General features: G+C 34.1%; 1 protein-coding gene across 3 annotated transcripts in view; it reads left to right on the forward strand.

Moving 5' to 3' along the window:
* The window catches only part of bbg (PDZ domain-containing protein big bang), a 268,523-nt gene that overhangs the window by 78,419 nt on the left and 168,801 nt on the right, over window positions 1–21,303 (forward strand). The window contains exon 1 of one of the 3 annotated variants that reach the window (XM_089259490.1): window positions 10,572–10,936. The exons of the other annotated variants lie outside the window; for them this stretch is intronic. Coding sequence (XP_089115616.1) covers window positions 10,894–10,936 — 43 coding nt within the window. The 5' untranslated portion in view covers window positions 10,572–10,893. Of the gene's footprint in view, window positions 1–10,571; window positions 10,937–21,303 lie in introns of those variants that run through there. 3 annotated transcript variants of the gene reach the window in all.

Here is a 21,303-nt window from a genome sequence, read left to right on the forward strand (position 1 = left end):
TAGTACACACACACGTACACACACACACATACAAACAAATACACGCCCACACATACACATACAAACAAACACACGCATACACACACGCATATACAGGCGATTGCGCTTGGGTTGCGCTGCAGTGTTGGCAATATTATGAGAACTTATTTGTTGAATAATTTAATTTCTAGACGTACGATCGTAATGAAACTTACAGAACGTAATGATGATGTTTAAATGTATGTGTATACCGAAGTACAAGTCTCTAGTATTTGATATACGACTTTTACAAAGATGAGGGTGAGGGGGTGGATTTAGGAGTGGGGGGTAAATTTTAACAAAAACCGAAATTGTCTAAAATGTATCTTAATATACGTTTTAAATTTGGAGACTCTAGCTTGAAAGATGTAGGAGATATAATTTTTTAACTGATCTTCGATAAGGCTTTTTATCGATAAAAAAGTATCGGAACGAGTTATCGTTTTTTAGTGATAAACTCGATCTGCGCGTGATATATACGGACATTTTAAAAAAAAGTTGAAGTCTCTAGCTCTTATATCTTCTGAAATCGACGCGTTCATACATACGGACGGACGGACGGACGGACGGACGGACGGACGGACGGACGGACGGACGGACAGACAGACGGACAGGGCTAAATCAACTCAGCTCGTCGCCCTGATCAAGAATATATATACTTTGTGGGGTCTGCCACGCCTCCTTCTGCCTGTTACATACTTTTAACAAAACCATTATACCCTGATTTCCCATTTTCAATGGGTTCAGGGTATAATAAGCGGGCATAGAAGCGGCGCCGATTCCATTCTACATATCGCTACATATTGCGCCGGTAGTCAAGTTAAACATGCAGCAGGCACTTCATATTGAACGACTTGGACTTACCCTTTAGATTTTTATATTGATGTATATTGAGGCTCATTTTGATTCGCAATTTCTACATTAAATATTGTACACGTGTTGAAATAAATATGCAATATACAATACCAAAATAATAATAAATAAATAATTTTGTTGTATTAAAACTTTATTATAATTTTTATATCATTCATATTTGTATATATCTTATTGATTAATTAATTAATTCATTTTTATTTTTATATTTTATGTTTTATATTTTATAATATACGCAACAAGTCATTTAAAATGTATATCATATTTTTATTATATTTATTATTATTTTTATTTGTATATATTAATTGCAATAATTCATATTAACTATATTATTTTTAACATTAAATATATTTTATTTTAATAAGAATTATTGCTTGTTAAAATATACATAATTTTATAATATATTTATCATTTGAAATATTATTTTTAATATTAATATATTTTTATTTTATTTTTTAAAATTAAATTTCAATAAAATATATATTATTTTATGAATTATAATATTGGTGTGCATCCTTGAACACTTTTTTAACAATCAACAAAATTTTTAATTCAACTATTGCTTAATGCATTCATATAATTATAATATTCAATATAAATATGAAACAAATACAACTTATTGTAAAGAAAGAAACTTCACTTATTGCAGACCCCACCACTCGTAATCAGACTTTACAGGGTATTCATGTATTCCATGCACTTGCATTTTCAACAGAATTGCGTCTGCAAATTTGTAAATACATCTATGCATACACATGGCCATTAGCTTATAGGGTATATGACCACAATGCTTTGTCTGCGCTGCTAGTATAAACATCAGATAGAGATACAAATGCAAATATAGCGTGGAGCAGGAGCTGGGAAGGGAGCTGGCCAGAGAGCATTTAACAAAAGGCAATCGCAAATATTTTTGCAGCAAAAAACCTAAAAAAAAAAAAGAAACGCACGCAAGAGCAAATTGAAACGGTGTATGAAGTGGCGGAGGGCGGGAGGGGGAGCAAAGGGGAGACGGCAGGGCACTCAACTGCTTTGTTGTAACTATATTGTACACACACATACACACACACACACACACACACACACACACATAAGCTGTACCTAGGCTACCTTTTGTTATCAGCCAGGCAGGTGATGGAGCAGGGGAGGCAGGAGGAGGGAACAGGCAGTGGGAGTGGAAGTGGAGCCTCGCAGTTGAAGCCATGAGCAAATTGTTGACTCAGCGCCGTGCAAATTGTTCAATGCAATTTTTAGTTTAGTGAATCGTTCATTGCGCACATAAAAGATTTATGAATGCAAAAAGGGTTTTTCGCTTTTGGCCGAGGAAGCGAAGCGAATTCGGCACAAAATTTGCACAGCGGAAAATGGAAAATGAATTTAAGGTTAACTAAAGTTAAAGTTGAAGTTAAAGCTAAATAAAATCTTAGCTACAATGTGTTTAAATATTATTATCTAATAAAAAATAACTGTTCTTCTTTCAGGTAAATTTTGCAACTTCAAACTGATTTATTATGTATACGTCATGTGACACTTCCTTATGGGCGGGTAAGTTTCTTTCAGAACTCTTTGGAATTACGATTTGGTTGTTTTATGCTCTGTCTTATATATACGAAATGCAATTTCATCTTCTCATCGTTTCGGAGCCTAATTGAAATTACGTAACGTTCATTGACTTTAGAAATGTCTTGGGTAACCCTCTTCCATCTTGTTTTTCGCGTCTCTCATATTTCTATTTCACTTTTATTATTATTCGTTTGCTGTAATACTGGTCGGAGCTCTAATGTAATCGCATTAGTCGACTTTATTCCGCACAACAAAATAGATTTCATTTAGACACGATCATGCCCCATAATAATAAGCAAACGATCTGACTAATGACGAGCCAAAAAAAAAAAGAAATATAAAAAAAAAAAAAATCTTTTAGGTAACCAAGTACGAAACGTAAGCTGATAAAAGTCATGTTCGACTAGCGCTGAGCTTCAATTGATGGGCAGCTCGATGTAAGAAGGAAGTTGAAGACCTCACTGCAGTGAGCTTGTGTGTGAAAGAGAGAGGAGAGAGAGAGAGAGTGGGGGAGAGGGAGCGTGAGTTAGAGAGATGGCGCGAGAAGCTTACTTTTTGCAAGACGATCTATGAGCAAGATTTGTTATTGAACTAAGTTTGACGAAGTGAATAGCTGAGCAAAAGCAGACAGCTGGGATTAGATATTTTAGATTGATTGATTTGAATTGATGTGATTTCATAAAGGTTCCTAGATAGAGTTTAGTTTGAATAGCTGAACTGTTGTTTGTTAGAATTGAAAAGTTCATTTACTTATGGCATTTCATAAATATACATTTTGGCTTTTATATCGATAGAGAGCAGAGAAAACATTAACATTAACTTTTACGGTAATACGATATATGGATATGTTTTATATTATTGACATTCATATTTATCTGCTCATTAACAGAGTTCCATTTGCAACTGTACTTATTTCACTCAGTCTGTTAACGAGCTCTGTTGATGTTAATCTTGATATTAAATTATGGTTTTTACGAATGTAAATTTTAATTTTAACATTAATGAAAATGTTAAGGTTCAAGTTTTGCTTACATTGAGTATACATGAATTTATATTTAGATTTACGTAATATTCATCTTAATTATCATAAGATGAGACTAGCCAGAGCTGACTTGCAGAGCTGTATAATAAATACATTAAATCTGGACAATAAAGAGAAATATTGCAATATTTATATAGTAGAAGTCTCATCTTTAGTTCGTTTACCAAGTCAAAAGGGTATTATTTCTTCGCTAATCACGCCATGATGTGATTTAATTTTAGATCATTAATTGAATCATAAAATCTGCTATAAATTGCATTTTGTTAAAAATTAAATCAGAAGTCTATATTCTGTGCATTGGCTAGCAGTTCAACCAAATATTTTATTGTAAATATTTGCCCGTATTCTATTTAAAATCCAAATACAAATTTATCGAATAAAATTGATTAAATACTATTAAATACACCTAATCTTTCAAAGTTCATAAGCCCATAAAAGTTCCATACGTTATACATTTAGGAATTTCACAACTATTTAACAATTTATACCTTATTGATCAACAACTTTTTTATTCCAATTTTAAGCTTCTAGATTTATATCCTCATAAACACAATAATTTCATCAAGCATAAAACACGTAATTAGCTGTTTATAGATTGGCATTATAAAAACATTTCATAGCAGAGCAACAACAACAACAACAAAACTTGCTGAGCTCATAAACTATGAAGACAAGAAAAATAGTTCTAATTGAGCTGCACGATAAATCCAAAGTCACAAATATATCAGACATAATTAAACTGTTGAACTCGAGAACAGCGCCAAAACCATGAACAAGATTTCCACTTGAAGAGCTCAAAGCGAACGAGTTTTTGTATTTATATGAAAAGGCGCCACGAACGGAGCGAAAAATCAACGAAATCGAATTCAATAAATAATAACAATAAATAAATAATAAAAAGTCAAGCAAAGCGAGAGAGAGAAAAAATCAAACTCAATGAATGTTGAAGGTCAAAATGCTTAAGCCTTAATCAATATATGAAAAAAAAAGTCGCCAAAATATGAATATGAATATGTATATACATATATTTATTTATAAATATATTTATATGTAAGCTACAGCTGGAATGCCCCTAACACAGCTCCTCGACATGGAATCGTATTGAAATTCGTATCGATTGAAATGAATTCTCGAGTCATCATCGCAATTAAATATCAATTGAAATTTACGCGCTTTTATTTTTTCGGGCTTCATAAATTGATATTAATGGTTATTTTTCCCCTTTATTTTTTGTTTTTCTTGAGATTCCTTAAATAATTTTATTTAGCCGAAATTTGGTTGTGACAAATTTATGCAGACTTTTTGATTAATATTCAATTTCAATTGTTGCGCCCGGCGGAATTCGCGTTTAATCTTTCTTGGGCTATTTATAAAAGCTGAGCAGCAGGATGATCAAATAAGAGTTGTGGGTAAAGAATTTACGATCACGTGATATATTGCCATGTCTATAGTGCTGTTTTCAAGCTACAACTATGTCTTTATATGCGAAATGATATATCAATCACATAAGCTTAGTCAGATTTGCTAGCAGTGCTTTGAGGTGACTCGACTTTGGGCGCGCAGTCAACGAATTTTCTGGCTCTTCTTCAAAGCGGCTTGCTCGAATGGCTAAATTTACTATATTGACATCACTTGGTCTTCATTTAAATCTATATTGATCAGATCTAGATCTAAGTGAGATCTAATTTCATGTGCATATTAGTTTAAGATCAATAAGATATAGGACTTGGAAGTTGGGCAATATTTTTAAAATATTTTAACAAAATTTTTTATACGTTAATGTACGTTCAATTGACATATCTATAATTCTATCAACAATAATTTCTTATCGATAACTGGCAAGAACTGCTGCAATATATTTATCGAAAATCGTATCACTCTTGTTTGGTCATCCTCTACTTTTTTCTCCGCTTTTTGCATGACTTGTCTGATTGCCTTCGTCTGCTGCCCTCTTGGCATATCCATTACGATAGTCTGGTTCAATGATCGCATTTAATGATTTTTGTATGCGAAAATAAGTAGATTTGTAGTTTTTTGTTAAGTGTATATGAAGTACTATATATATACATATATATATACACACACACATACATTTATATAGTCTTTAGAGATCGTGTGTCTGGACCCGTGCGGAGCTTTCTTTTGTTATTTGCTCAAATCGTGTGGTACATTTGAATGGTTTATTATACCCTGAACCCATTGAAAATGGGAAATCAGGGTATAATGGTTTTGTTAAAAGTATGTAACAGGCAGAAGGAGGCGTGGCAGACCCCACAAAGTATATATATTCTTGATCAGGGCGACGAGCTGAGTTGATTTAGCCCTGTCCGTCTGTCTGTCCGTCCGTCCGTCCGTCCGTCCGTCCGTCCGTCCGTCCGTCCGTCCGTATGTATGAACGCGTCGATTTCAGAAGATATAAGAGCTAGAGACTTCAACTTTTTTTTAAAATGTCCGTATATATCACGCGCATATCGAGTTTATCACTAAAAAACGATAACTCATTCCGATACTTTTTTATCGATAAAAAACCTTATCGACGATCACTTAAAGAATTATATCTCCTACATCTTTCAAGCTAGAGTCTCCAAATTTAAAATGTATATAAAGATGTATTTTATACAATTTCGGCTTTTGTTAAAATTTACCCCCCACCCCTAAATCCACCCCCTCACCCTCATCTTTGTAAAAGTCGTATATCAAATACTAGAGACTTGTGATTCGGTATACACATACATTTTAACATTATGATTACGTTCTGAAAGTTTCATTACGATCGTACGTCTAGAAATTAAATTATTCAACAAATAAGTTGTCATTATATTGCCAACACTGCAGCGCAACTCAAGCGCAATCGCCTGTATATGTGAGTGTGTGTGTATGCGTTTGTTTGTTTGTATGCGTGTGTGTGTGTGTGTGTGTGCGTGTGTGTTTGCTAATTATTATTGAAATATCAGTTGCTTGTAGGGTTCAGGGGATCTCGTAGTCGAGCTGTCTCGACTAGAGCTTTCTTTCTTGTTTTTTATTTATTTTTTTTTCTTCTTCTTCTTCTTCTTCTTCTTTGTTGTTGTCTATAGCTGTTGAGTTTGGAGGAGTTGCCTCTTTTGTTATTGCTGTTGCTGTTGCTGTTGCTGAGCTCGGGCCACTCGTGTCTGAGCAGCTTTTTGGCAACTGACTGTTGCTTATTATGCAATGTGGAATGGCACGGAATGCCGCCTTCATCCACAGCATTGGCTCAGAAAAAAAGAGCAGATTTTAGCATTTTTTTTTAATTATAGGTTAAAAGAAACTCTTATGTATGTACGAAAATAGAACCATAGAACAACACATGGCTCTAGCTACAAGTCATTTGCTTGACAGGGCTGCAAAGCCAAGTAGCACAAGTCGGAGCAACTCTTTGAACTGCTGTTTATATGGGGAAAATTTGTATTTATTTATTTAAAATAGATTTAAGCAATGTAGCTTAGAATATATTTGATTTGTATTTCATATATATTTTATATCTTATTATGGAGTTTTTTTTATCAATAATCATATTTGATTTACAACTAATAAAATTAAAAAAAAAAAAATTAAAAAAAATATATATATATAATAGATACCAAAGTCAAAATAATATATTTATATATTATTATAATTTTTTGTTTTTTTTTTTAATATAACAATCTTTATTGCATTCTTTATTTTTATGAAAAAATCTTTCCCTAATTTTTTAAACAAATTAAATAAAATATATTGTTCCCATTTTGTTTTATTAATGTTTATAAATAAATTTAAATATACTACCTTAATTAATTATTGAATACTCAATGTCAATATTTTATTGCTGAGCAATTTAAGCTTTTATTATTTTTAAGAATTCTTCTTAGAGCTGTTAATACTAACTAGCTTTACAGTTAATTTTCCATACTATTCTCTAATTTTATTATTAAATTTTATGCATTTAACATGGAAGTAATAAATAAAACTTACAGATCTTAACACCTATCTCGCTCTACCTCGCACACACACACACACACACACACTCACAGTCTCCGTTCGAATCTTATCATAAATTTGTGTCTAGCATAGATATCATCGAAACTATAAAACGAACCATAAACAAATTGCCTGAGGGTCTAGTTAAAGAGCAACAACTTCTGTTTAAGTGCCAGGCCACCAGGTATATGCCCTATCTCGCTCTCACTCCCTCTCTATCTCACACACGCACTCTTAACGATGACAATTTTATCCAATTATTGAGCTGACTGACTGTAAAAATTAACACATAAAAAAACTGGATGGAGAGAGACAGAGTGAGAGAGAGAGAGAGTGGGGAAAAACCTGGGAAGATTTCGCATTTGGAAATCGATAATCGGATTGTTAAAGTGCAGAGCGTGTAAACGAGGCATAAAAATTAGCCCGGTCTGTAGGGCTTTCAAGCCCTTTTGCCAGCGCAAATCGTAAAACCCGATCGGACATCAAGAATGTGCCATAACCCATAAAACGTATGCAGTTCTTGGTTTCTATTTGCCATTTGATGGCCGTAATTCCAATAAAATTTGATGAGATTCTCTTTTCAGTGACTTCTTTCGTTTATTTTTGTTTTTTATTATTTTTTAGTGCCCTTTTAATGAGACACAAAGTGGGCAACAAAGTTGAGAAGGCGTCAAATGGGCGTGGCACTTTATTTGACAACTCAACCCAAGTCCATAAAGCGTGAGAACATTTATCAGTGAATGTATGTTTATATATGTATGCATATATATGTGTGTGTTTATGGAGGTCGATCTTTATCTGGACTGTAGTAAATCTTCTTCTTTTGAATCGTTTGGCAACAAGTTTGGCATGTAAATTTTTGGCTTTTTCTCTGTTGGCCACAAATATTTGGGCAGCTCAGCTTGGCCATAAAGTGATCAGCAAAATTTCTCAGAGAAATGGCGAGCTGTGTTCAGATTTTCTATAGGGTATATTGGCATTAAGATAGAGTATGTGACATATAGTATACTGGTATGATAGAGGATTAGAGGTATGAGATATTTATATATTAATATGATATGTATGCGTTTTGTCATTTGCTTTAAATTTAATGATAATAGGGTATTTTTGTTTTTAGTAGTCAAAAAAATTGCTTGTCCATTCGATAGACCCTTATATTCTTATAACAAACTATACGAAAATTAAATTATACATCCTTTGCTCTGCTTTAATAGACTCCAGCATTTTGGTATTATTTATGTTAACATTTTTCTATATTAAATATATTCAATGATTCCTTGGATATCCAACTTTTTAGAATTGGCTCCATTACAGTTTAACCTTTCAAAGCTCTATAATTTCTTAGGGTATTTAGTGTGCATCTGTTTTGAATCACCTTGCCTCTCTCTCTCTCTCTCTCTCTCTCTCTCTTTCTCCCTCTCCCCCACTCTCTATCCCTCTCTTTTTTCGCTGTTTATTTTGATTTGCTTCGTCTAAATAAATTAGCATGTCCGCAAACTTTGACCCACTTAGATCGGGATTACAGAGCACACACATACCCCCACATATGTAGTACCATACACACATTCATACACATGCAAAGTCAGTGTCAGTACCCAATGTCGAGTGCAACAACTTACTCTGAACAAAGGCCGACAGATCGTAGGAGTCTCTTTTCTTTCATATGGATTCGGGGTTTATTGAACTTGATTAGCTACTTGGAATGTATTTGTTTATGTTTTGTTGTTGTTGTGGGTGCTATGCTTACATCTGATAAGTGTGTTTGATGTTTACGTGTTTTTTGCGTTTGTTAATTGGCCAAATTGTTAGCTGTTGCTAGATTCGACGCCTAAGATAAGGGCGGCTAAAAGGCTTTTGGCCTACATTTGGAAATTATAAAGAAGTAGGAAAAATATACAATGAAAATAATTATATCTTTTAATTGAATATATAAAAATAAAAATAATAAATAAATAAAAAGAAATATTTACAGAGTCAACTACATAAAAACCTCTTAAAGATGTTTTTATTTTATTAAAATAAATTAAAGTATCAAGTATAATGAATATTAAATATTAAATATATATAACACATATAAATATTAGATATAAATTATCTGAAGAGTAATAATAAAAATAATAATATATAATAATAATATAAAATATAATATAAAAATTATAATACATATTATTTTGACAATCAAAATTTTAACTAAATTATAAATAAATCTATTTAATAAAAACTATTAAAAATGTGTGATGAAAAACACATTTTGAATAATGTATTAATTTTGAATAATAATTATTTATTCTGCACCATTTTTAAAAAATGGTTGAAAAACCTGCATAAAAGTTAAAAATAGTTATCATTTATTACAATATACTTAATGTCTCAAATTTGGTTTTATATATTAACAATAAATCACTTAAAGTGGAGCTGCCAAAAATTCAAGGCCACCGTAATGCAAAAATACGTTGTTCTCTTCTCTCAATCTCTTTTTCTCTCTCTCGCTCTCGCTTTGCCACCCACAGCCAAATGACAGTTAATTTATAAAAAGACAACAACAACAATAAGAGCAACTGTCAAGCCAGCTCAAGTTCAGTGTCAATGCGTTCGCAGTCGTAAGCGCCAATCGAACTCGAACATGCAACATGTTCGATCGCGCCGCGCTCTCTTAGCAAACAGCTCCAAAGAGAGCGCAAGCATTCTGAGCCGCTCGCTCTCACACGGCACGCACATTGTAAAGCGCGTCCAACTCCAACTATGGACAATGCAAAAACAAGTTCTCGTTGTTGCTGGTGTCTTTTTTGCAAGCTTTTTGTTGCTGTTGTTTTAAGCGACTTTTGTTTACCTTGTGCCTCGTTAAAGATCAGCAACGTCTTCGGCTCGTGTGCTCTCTTTGAAACAAAGAGAGCATGTGTGTGTGTGTGAGGGAGAGAGACAGAGAGGCGAGCGAGCGCACGCCTGGCCAAACAAGTTGCAGTCGCTGGGTTCTGGACCAGACTCCTACACGGCGTGTTGTTGTTTTCTTTTTATTTAAACTTCTTTTCTTCTTAAGGTTTTTTTTCTTTGCGCATTTTTTCTTCTGCACTGGCAAGCGAGGCAGCCAGCAGCAGGAAGTTCAATTTCAGCTCAGTTGAATTTTGCACGTCATCTCAAGCGGTCCTAAATCGTTGCTCGATTTCCAGACTTGCGACGAGCTATACGAAGTCTACAGAAATTTTTTTGTTGATCTAAAATCTGAATTCTTTACCACAAATCACAAATCGCGTCTCGTGGTGCAACATGTCTTATCGCGCCGTGTCCAGTGTTGTATAACAATGAACTGTCGTCGCAGTGTGAGCAAAGTGCAGCTAATTAAATCGAGCAACCTTTAACAAAATCAAGCACATATTATTATTTATATAATTTTAAATAAATACTAAACAACAACAAATATCTACAATATGTATCGCATGCAAAGACGCGCCGCTCTAATAGCCAAACAAGGTAAAAAATAAAGCAAAATTCAACAACAAATTCCCAAAAATAAATAATAATAATAAACAATAAAGATAAGCTAAACAAATTGGCTGTAATTGCTGCAATTGCAAATATTGTCGCAAAGCCAAAAAAAAAAAAAAAAACCCAAAAGTAAATTTGACTCATTGCTGAGCCTTTTCTCACATTACTCATACGCAGCGTTAGACACTTTATATCTATATATCATATATACATATTTGCATATGTATATATTTATCTTTGTGGTTGCTTTATAAATGCTCTTTTGTGGTTGAGGTGTGGTCAGTGCCATGGCGGATGACTGATCTTTATGACCAAGCTGCTGATAGATGAGGTAATTGTGCAAGTGATTCAAAATTAAAACAAAGAAGGCAACAGAAACAGCTGCTCTTGAATTAAATTTAAATGCAATTGCAATTAAAACTAAGGCTCAGAAATTAGGGATTTAATTAAAGCTGACAAGCTTTCGGTTTCTCTAAAAGGTTTCCGCATTCACATTTGAGGCTTTTAGTCAGGCATTGACTCTATCGACTACTTTGATATAAATTATAATGCTTTTTGTATTAAAAAAGAATTTATTAGACTTTGCCTTTTTAATTAAAAAATAATTATTTTGTTGGACTTTTTCAATTTAAATTTAAGATTTTTTATTTTATATTAATTTATTTTTTAATTGATTGCCTTTAAAATTCGTTGGCTTTAGCAAATTCATTTTTTCCAAAATAAAATTCTTTATATTTGACGTGTTTAAAAATACAAAAAAAAAATAAATAAATAAATAAAAAAATGTTAGACTTTTTCCATTTGTATTATTTGTCAATGTATTAAAAAATTAATTAATTAAAAAAATTAATGATACTATTAGTCTTAGGGACTTTCTGCATTATTTCTAAATTAATTTTTATAATATTTTTTTTTATATTTTCAAAAAAAAAAAAAAAACTTTATACTTTATTATTTTTATAGTTTTTTATTATTACAAAAAATATTCTATATTATTATTTATCATTAAAGAAAACAGGTTTTATTAATTTGGCTCATTAATTATTATTATTATTTTTTTTTTTAATCGTTTATTACCTTTGCTTGTTCATTTGCCCATTTTCTGACTATAGTACGTACCAGTGACACCCTTTTGCCTTTTCTAATTTGAGACAATTTTTTACAGTCACGCCAGAAACTATCATTAAATCTTTAGTCATTAAGTTTAAAACTTAAAGAATTTTTCACAACTGAAAGTGGAAAAATATTTTCTAAAGATTCAATCAGATTATCGGATATTAATTGACAGTTTTGCTACGATATTTCTTCTGGGAGTTCCCACATCAATCTCTTCAAACTGTGCTTCAATCACTCAGTCATTCAGGGTACACAAAAACATGTCTTTCACAATCTGATTTGCTTGGTCTACTTGCTAAGTAAATTGTTTGGGCCAGTCTGCAGGCCAATTCCTTTCTCTTCCTTTTAGCCGTAGACCATGGTGCGGGCCCTAATAGAAACCGTCAACAATTGGCATTAGCTACAGCAACAAAATTCTCGACATCTTCCTTTACTTTCTATACCGCAAAAGAGGAATAAAAAAAAAGACAAAACGATCAAGAGCGAATGGAAAAGCCATGCAATTGGGTCATCAAACAAAACACAGAGACCTCAAACACGAAATGGCAATCATTTTACTTTTTTTATTGCCATAGTTGTTGTTGTTGTTGTTGTCTTTCTTTCATTTTGATAATAAACAAAGGCAAGGTAAATAATGAAAATAAATAAACAAATGGAAAAACTTATTTACTAGCCTTGGCCATAGAGATGAGCCAACTTGGCTTCGCCTCGAGCATCTTTCTATTTCATTTTCGAGACGAAAGGGATAGAAAACTTGGCCAAGTGAAAGATGGCTCTTGGCTTGGCTCACAGCTGCAACGGCCAGAATCCCAGTTGCTGCATGTCAATTCCAGATTCGTGGCATATAATTTCATTTAGTCAGTCAGCCAATTGTTGTTGCTGTTGTTGTTGTTACTGTTGCTGATGTTGCTTTGCATGCCAAATGCTGGGCCACAATTTGTCCACACGAACGCGAGCATTTGCCTTTGAAATAAACCAAGTTCAAAGTCGTGCCACAGTAAAAATCTTTCGTTATTAGCCCAAAAGAACTGACATGGCCAAAGAAGGTCATGGACGGATTTTAGGACCCGGCCTCTGCACGTCGTCTGGCCAGCCAGCCAGCCCAGTCAGCCAGCCAGCCAACGAGCCAGCCGGTCTAAATACCCTACTACTACTATTCTTCTCTTAACTTGGCCAATTGACTTGCAAAAGAAAGAAAGATTTATTATTGAAATGCATTAAAATATGGCCAAGGCAATCGATATTTGCTATATGTATATACAGATACAGGATAATATGTCTATATATGCCTATAAATTTTATATTTATGGCTAAAACTTTCTCAAAAATTATCTAAGCTGCAGACAGCTTAATATTTTAGAGTTGGCCATAAATTAAAAAACTATTTTTAGATAATAATAAAATACTATTAGTTATTATATTAGTCTTGAAATATTTCTTTATTCAATTATATTTATAATTTATTTAATTAAAAAAATATTTTAAGATCAATGTATAAGAATAAAATATTATTCTTGAAATATTTCTTTATTACATTATTATATTTATAATTTATATAATTATTTTTTATTTAAAATTAATTTTTTTCATATTTTTCTTCTATAAATCTTTTATTTAATTATTATTTATTTTACATCTTCTATTAAATATCTCCTGCATTGGCAAAACAATTTTTTTGTGCGCGTATATTTAATTATTTTAATGCGGCAGACACTCAATGAAATTGAAATTTTACACATGCAATTGCTGCTGGAGTTTAATCAAATTGTGTATTTAACAAAAGAGAAATTTAATTTCAGCAACTTTAAAATCAGTTAAATAAAAAAAAAAATAAAATAAATATAACTTATTAATAAATAAAATAAATAAATAAATATATTTTCTTGTTATTATAATTTAGTATTTTAATTTTATTTTACTATTACTATATTTGGCATTCACTAAAAAAATAAAGAATTGATATTCATAAAAAAAATTATATTTTTTATATTTATTATATATGTATTTATTATATTTGTACTATAATATTTTTTATATATTATTATTTATATATATTTTTATTATTTTATTCACTTCAACTTATAGAAGAATACATATATTTTAATATAATATTATATTTAGTATATGATATGTTTTTTTTTTCCTTTCACTTTTGAAAGTATTCTATAGACCCAATATATAATATTTCAAATTTATAGTATCTCCAATCTTCACCATGTATTGAGCGTGATGTGCACCTGATTTATGGACGTCTATTTTCATTAAAGGCTATTTTCGATTTGCACTTAAATCATTTGAAGTACATTTTTTCTATGGGCACTTTACAACACTGCATTGACCCAGTGGCAGCTGCTTTGCGGCTGTTCATTGAACGGCGCTGGTCATATATATATTTAATAGCTTCCACCGTTCGTTTTTATTATGGTTGATGGGCATGCCCAGTAGCTGGCTCAATGTTGTTGTTCTTGTTGTTGTTGTTGTTGTTGCTGCTGCTGCTGTTGGCTCTAACTGTTAAGTTAAGGAGTTGTAGTTGCTGCTGGAGTCTTATTTAATACATTTCCTTAAGACGACTGGCGACTACCATTTGACTGGACACGGCCGTCGACGTCAGCTAAATTATATTCACTCTTCTTCTTCTTCGGCTGCTGCTGCTGCTGGTGGTGCTTGTTGTTGTTGTCGCTCTTTTATGGCCAAGTTGCACGCATCAGTCAGACAGCAGCTAGTCTGGCAGGCACCCTCTGCATCTGCTGCTGCTATTTTTATGACCTCTGTCAACACTAGAGAAGGCAACACAGAGAGATAGAGAGAGAGAGAGAGAGAGAGAGAGGGAGACAGTGAGACGCGCCAAACTTATCTAACGCAACTAACTAACTAAGTATCGAGCAATTCTAATCTAATCACATGAGACGAAACGAGACAAAGAGTGAGGGCGATGGGGGGCGGAGGGGGATGGAGGTGTATGCTGTCTTGTACAGGACAGACGGGTCTCAATGCATTTACCGTAATGTTTGGCTCTCTAACGATGAGCGTGCAACGGTTGTTTTCCCTTTCTGGTCAGCGCTCAAAGTTGAGTTGAGTCGATCGTGTGTGCAGAGCCCAAAATAGCCAGCCAGCAGCAAGAAGAAGAAGAAGTAGAAGAAGAAGAACGACAACAGCAACGGCTGCAGCGCATGCGTGACTTCTCTCACACCTCTCTCCGCTCTCTCTCCGCTCTCACTCGATGTGGAGTGCCTGTTCTTAGCTCGAAAGTCTTCCTGTTTTTTGTTCAATCTGCATTTTGCCCATAGCGCCATCTCGCTTACTCTCTCCTCTCTCTCTCTCTCTCTCTCTCTCAATCTCTCTCTGTCTCTGTCGACGCGCTGTCGTCGCCTGCGCTCCTCGCCTGCGTCTTTGAGCGTGTGCAGTTAATCAATTATAACGACTCTTGATTTCCTTCCTGATCTAGATTAAGATTTTTATGTGGGTTCAGGTTCGGGTTCGGGTTCGCGTGTCTCCTAACCGAAGACGACGACTATGACTGGCTTTTACAGTTGCTTCGGTCTGTCTGCAGTGCGATTAAGTCATTGGCTTTGAGTTCATTTGATTCGGTGATTCGCTCATTCGTTCAGTCGTTCATTCAGCCGTTCGCTCAGCCGTTCCTGACGTTCGTTCTGAAGACACCGCAAGTGCGTGCTTTGATGATGGCTTTATCACACTTTTTATAGAGACATTGCAGCTGATTTGCGACTCTTAATTGACTTTTATGTTACCTGTGAAAGGTGTGCACTCTGATATATAGTTATATATTGTGCGGTTATGGCCAGCACGAGGAAATGAGCGGCACTTATTATGACGGCTTGATTTATTCAAAGGCATCGCGCACAGCTGACAAATCCATTAACATCATAAAAGTGCCCATATCTATTTAGGAAATCGGAGAGCTAGCCGAGATAATCAGAACGTGTTCTTTTTTATGATCTTTGTAGACTTTGAGGAATTTCTCAGTGTACACAAGATCTATTATGCACGCCAAGTTTACTGAAGTTTTTTTTTGAAATTTTTTACCGTGTTGTAAATTGAAATAAGATTGAATATTATGCCTTTCTATGCAATTCTCATGTATTTAAGTGAGACTCAGAGGAATAATAGATTGGAGCAGTAAGTAGAAGGCAGAAGAAGGAGGAGCAGCAATTAATATAAAGGAGAAGATAGTATTGGGGAGGAGGTATATAAATAAAGGATAGAAAAAGAGGCATGATAACGAAGGCAGAATTGGAGAAAAAGAAAAATATGGGATAGATGGAAAACGTAGTTAAAGGACGATGGCACATTTCAGAAGGGTATAGGAAATAATAGAAAAAATAAAATAGAAAATGAAAAATAATATGATAAATAATAGTGAGAAAAATGAATAGAAAATGTTATAATGGGAGGAATCAATAGGAACCAAAGACATTGGAATGGATGTGGATGAGATGGTCAAGTTGGTGATGAAAAATGAGGCGGATAGGAATTGTAGAAGTAGAGAAGCTAAATACAAAGTGGGGGCAGGCGAAGTCTTAGGAGTAAAAAGAGGGAGGGAGGGTAACCTTATGATGGACAAGGAAAGTTGATAAAAGACAGAGAGTAGTCACGTTTGAAGATGAAGAGGGCAGAGTATTAGAATAAGAAGAGTGTGTGAGCAAAGTAAGAGTGATAGGAGAATATGTATGTGTAAGATGTGTAAAGCGGAGAGGGAAAAAAGCTATGAATAAAATTGATAGTGTGCATCTATAATAAAAGAGACATACAAATGAGACTTATGATGCATAAATTCTAATACTTATATATCTAAATTTGTTCAATTTAAATTATTAGATTATAATCTCTAAAAGAATTGAATAACAATTCTTAGAATTGCCTTGTCAGACATAAATAAAACATATATAAATATATATTTACCATCCTCATTTATATCATTATAATAAAAGACTAAAGTGCTCTCTCTCTCTTAGCCAGAGTTGCTTTCAATGGCAATTAGCTTTTGTTTGGCTTTGTGGCAGCGCTTTAGTCAATTGGCCCAGCACAATTTTGCGATCTTATCTCGAAGCCCAAATAAACATTCACCAGCTGAAGCAAAAGAGTTCTATGGGTGCAGCAGCTCCTTGGGATCAACTCCTTTCGACAATAGCCCAGATTGTTGCTGTTGTTGTTGTTGCTGTTGCCTTTCCCTTTGGCATCATTATGGCCATTTAATTATACCTTTTGTGCACAGACAACATTTACCAAATAAATCACTCAATCAAAAATGCTAGAGGACTGCAACACATGACAGCATAGTTTCCCACCGATCGCTCACAGCAACAGCAACAGTTGCTGCTGCTGCTGCTGCTGCTGCTGCAACAGCAACAGTTGGTGCTGCAACACATAAATACATCAGATGTCAAAAAATGAACTTGACTTGCGAGGCAAAAGCACACAGCAGGATAGTAGACTGGCACAGCTCGCCTAAAGGGGCTCCCCAATGGGATCGCAGAGGGGCGTGGCTGGTAGGCTGGCCACATTAAATAGCAAATAATAAATTAATATGCCGTAAGTTAATAATTACAAGCTGAAGATGTAACAGATTGTGCCGAGATTGTTGGCTACTGTGTGCGAACAACTCTTTTGCTATCTGTTGCCCTTCTCCCTCTCACTCCCTCTCCCTCTCGCTGTCCCTGTCTCTGTTTGGCGCCCCGCGTCGCTCTGTAGCAAACTCATTAAAAGTCAACAACCATGTTCTATGTATAGGGTATGCTAGTTGCCTAGCTCATAATGAAGTACATTCGATTGGGTTGCTCATAATGAACGAAAAGTGGAGCGTATATGCTGCATAGATACCCCTTGATATATTTTTAATATTTTTATGAGTAATAAAAGCTTTGCATATAGTTAAATTTGATGTACAATAAAAAATAATAATGATCAAAGAAAAATGAATTTATTTTTCTAGTTTTATGTGATCCATTTGCAGATACCCTGTTAATTACTTTCATAATTTTATTTTGTGATCTCTTATTTAAAATATATTATATATTTTTAATGTTAAATTAAGGGTAAATATGACATATTATTTGTTAATATTTATTTAATTATTTTTAATAGCTAATAAAACAAGGATAAATATGATATATATATATATTTTTAAAGCTAATCCTAACTTTAAAATTAGGAAATGGTATGTAATAAATTTCTTCAACTCTCCAAGTCTCAGATAAGCTAATCAAACTTTTATTTGTTATAAAAATCCGAATGCTCTTTGCTTGATTCAATTTCTAGTTAGTATCCAGCTGCTATCTAGCTAGAATATCAGCTTAGAAATCTAGGCTTTCCTTTTGCCACAAATTGTTGCGACGTGCTGTGCCAGATATGACAAAGATACGTATATATCTATATATATGAATCTATATATATATGTATAAATCTGCCACCCATATATATAATATATTCCTTATGACTTGCTCTAAAATCTCTCAATAAATCAGAACAAGAAATTTGCTGCATTTTGTTGCATTCGCTGTGTTGCAAATTAATTGAGCAAAAGTTCAAGAAAAGTTTACATAACTGCAATAGAAACCGCTATGGCAAACAGCAGCAGTAACAACAACAGCAACAACTTGTTGAACCAGTGAAAAGCAACTCTCGAGCACATTTCATCATTTTCATGTTGCTGCCGCAGCAGCTTCTTTGGCAACATGTTGACAATGCGCGTCGCGCCCTCCAAAGCCAAACAGCGCCACAGTTGACCAATGGTCGAGCTGTTGCAGCTCCAACTCCCATTTGCAAAAGCTAAAGAAATAAAAAAAAACTATTTGCCAAATGCGTCAAGCATTCCGATTTCTATAGTTGCATAGATGTTGCTGTTGCTGTTGCTGTTGCTGTTGCTGTTGGGGTGCAGCAACAACATTTGCTTGGCCATTTGTCAACATTTGGCTGGTATCAAATGTCTGTGGAATACCCTAGCCAACCTGGGTAACCATGACAAATACCATGTAATCAGAAAACACTAACGACAACAGCGACAACAACAACAACAACAACAACGACAACAGATGCTGCTCTGAGGGCCACAAATAAAGTCCAATCGAGCGCTGTTAAAAAAAAATCAAATAAATTGCAAACATTTGCTAAAAAAAAAAAAGATTATTTGTTTGTAACACGACAAAGGGCCAGTTTTTTTTTATACAGAAAATGTTTCAATTATAAAGTAAATGGATAAGAGCAAGGGGTGCCAGAGAGAGAGGAAGAGAGATAGAAACAAATGCAGAGACAAAGAGGAGACAGTAATTTTTGTTTGCAGAAAGGCGTATATCTAGAACAAATTTTATGATAAGAAATTAACTTTATTATTTCGTAAAATATAAACTAAATTTTAATAAAATATTAAGCAAGGAAATATTGTATGTAAAAACTATATATTACAACACATATACATGGAAAAGCTAAACTTATTTATTTTATATTATTTTAAAATTAAACTCTTCTTTTTTTGGAATTTTGTATTAAATGTATTTATTGTAAAGTATTTCAAAAAAAAAAGTATTTGAATATACCAACAATATTTTATAGAATAAATTATTTGTGTTATTATTATTATTATAATTTATTTAAAATAAATTCTATTTAAATTTGAAATATATGTAAATGTTAATTAACTCTAAGCTTTAAGGCAAGTAATATCTCTATCATTTTTCGAATGTATTAGTAAGTATAATTATACATAAATCTCCTTCAAAATGTTTGGTATTATTTTTTAAGTCTAACAGGTTGCTTTTTGTTTACTTATTAAAATAATTTATTTATTTATTATTTCTATAATTTTGTGCTCTTATTATAAAAGTTTTCCTGCCGCAATAAATTGTCTTTGATTGTATCAATAGTTCGTAGTAAGGAAATACAAATCGTTGACACTAACTGCTAAACTGGCCGATAAATTCTCAAAGTGCTTGTCAATCACAATTAAAGCACATGTCAAATTCTGACTACATATTTAATGTCGTTTAGTTGCAATCAATTTGTTGAAGTCTCTGTTTCCGTTTATTGACCCATTTCATCCCATTTGCCATCGATCAGCAATTTGCTTCCGATTCTTGACCTGCATCAACTGACAACAAAATTCACCTGCAACTGAGGAATGCGTTCATTAAGAATTCAAGCAAGTGGTCGAGCGCACTTTATGGGCCACATTACAAAACTTCCTTCCTTTTGAGCACAAAATAAATAAATAAACACAAAAATATTGTTCTGTTTACAAAGCACAGACACAAACACACACACACACACACACAGACGCACAAACAGAGGGAGCGAAAGAGACAGTCAAAAGGAAGTCAGAGTAGGAGCAAGTGCTATAAATAAATGCATTTCTTACATTAAAATGTACCACTAACAAACCCACACACACACACACACACACATACACTTACACAGCACAAAGCAAAGACTATCCCAGCGTCGCGTCGCGCTGCCCTTGCCGGCTGCTCAGTCGCCTGGAAGCCTGGATGAAGACCAACGCCGAAGCCTGGATGCGCGTCTCTAACGAATGTTTTAGCTTTGCTTCCGGCGACATAAAACTGCCGTTTGTTGCTGCTTCTGCTGCTGCTGCTCTTTCTGCTGACGTTTTTGCTGTTGTTGTTGCTGCTGCTGCTGCTGACCGAAAAGCAGCTGCCTATTGGCGTTTACCACAGTTGAGTAATGCGCCTTCGACTTGCAGTTGCAAACGCAGTTGGACTTGCAGTTAAAGTTCTTGCTGTATTTTTTTGTTGTTTGCTCGTTCTTGTTGTTATTGCGTTTCTTTTATTTATTTGCTGCTGCTGCTGCTGTTGCTGCTGCTGCTATTGTTGTTTCTCTTTTTTGCTTTGGCCAGTTTCAAGTTTTGTGTGCGCCGCTTTTGTGTCTCTAAGCAATTGAAGCGGGCAGAGTGGAAAGAGCGAAGCGGGCAGCGCGGGAAGAGCGAAGCGGTTAGCGGGCAATGGCTAGCGGTTAGCGGGAAGCGGGCAAGATATTGGGCAGATGTTGCTGAGGAGTTCAAGTTTCGTTGTTATTTTCTGGAGCTGTTTTCTTGTATTTTTTGAAAGTAATTCATCTGGGCAGCTTTGTGCGGGAAGCTCTTTACCTATAATTGTGGGGCATACGGACAATGCGAGGTCCAAGTTCAAGCCACCCACCCACATTTTATTGTTATCGCAACAATGGGCCGTGCAGCAAGAAAAAAAAAAAAATTAAATAAAAGCGTAGCA

The sequence above is a fragment of the Drosophila navojoa genome, chromosome 4 (assembly GCF_054131105.1).
Source record: "Drosophila navojoa isolate 15081-1374.11 chromosome 4, UAZ_NAV_1.0, whole genome shotgun sequence".
In the NCBI taxonomy this organism is placed as follows: Eukaryota; Metazoa; Arthropoda; class Insecta; order Diptera; family Drosophilidae; genus Drosophila; species Drosophila navojoa.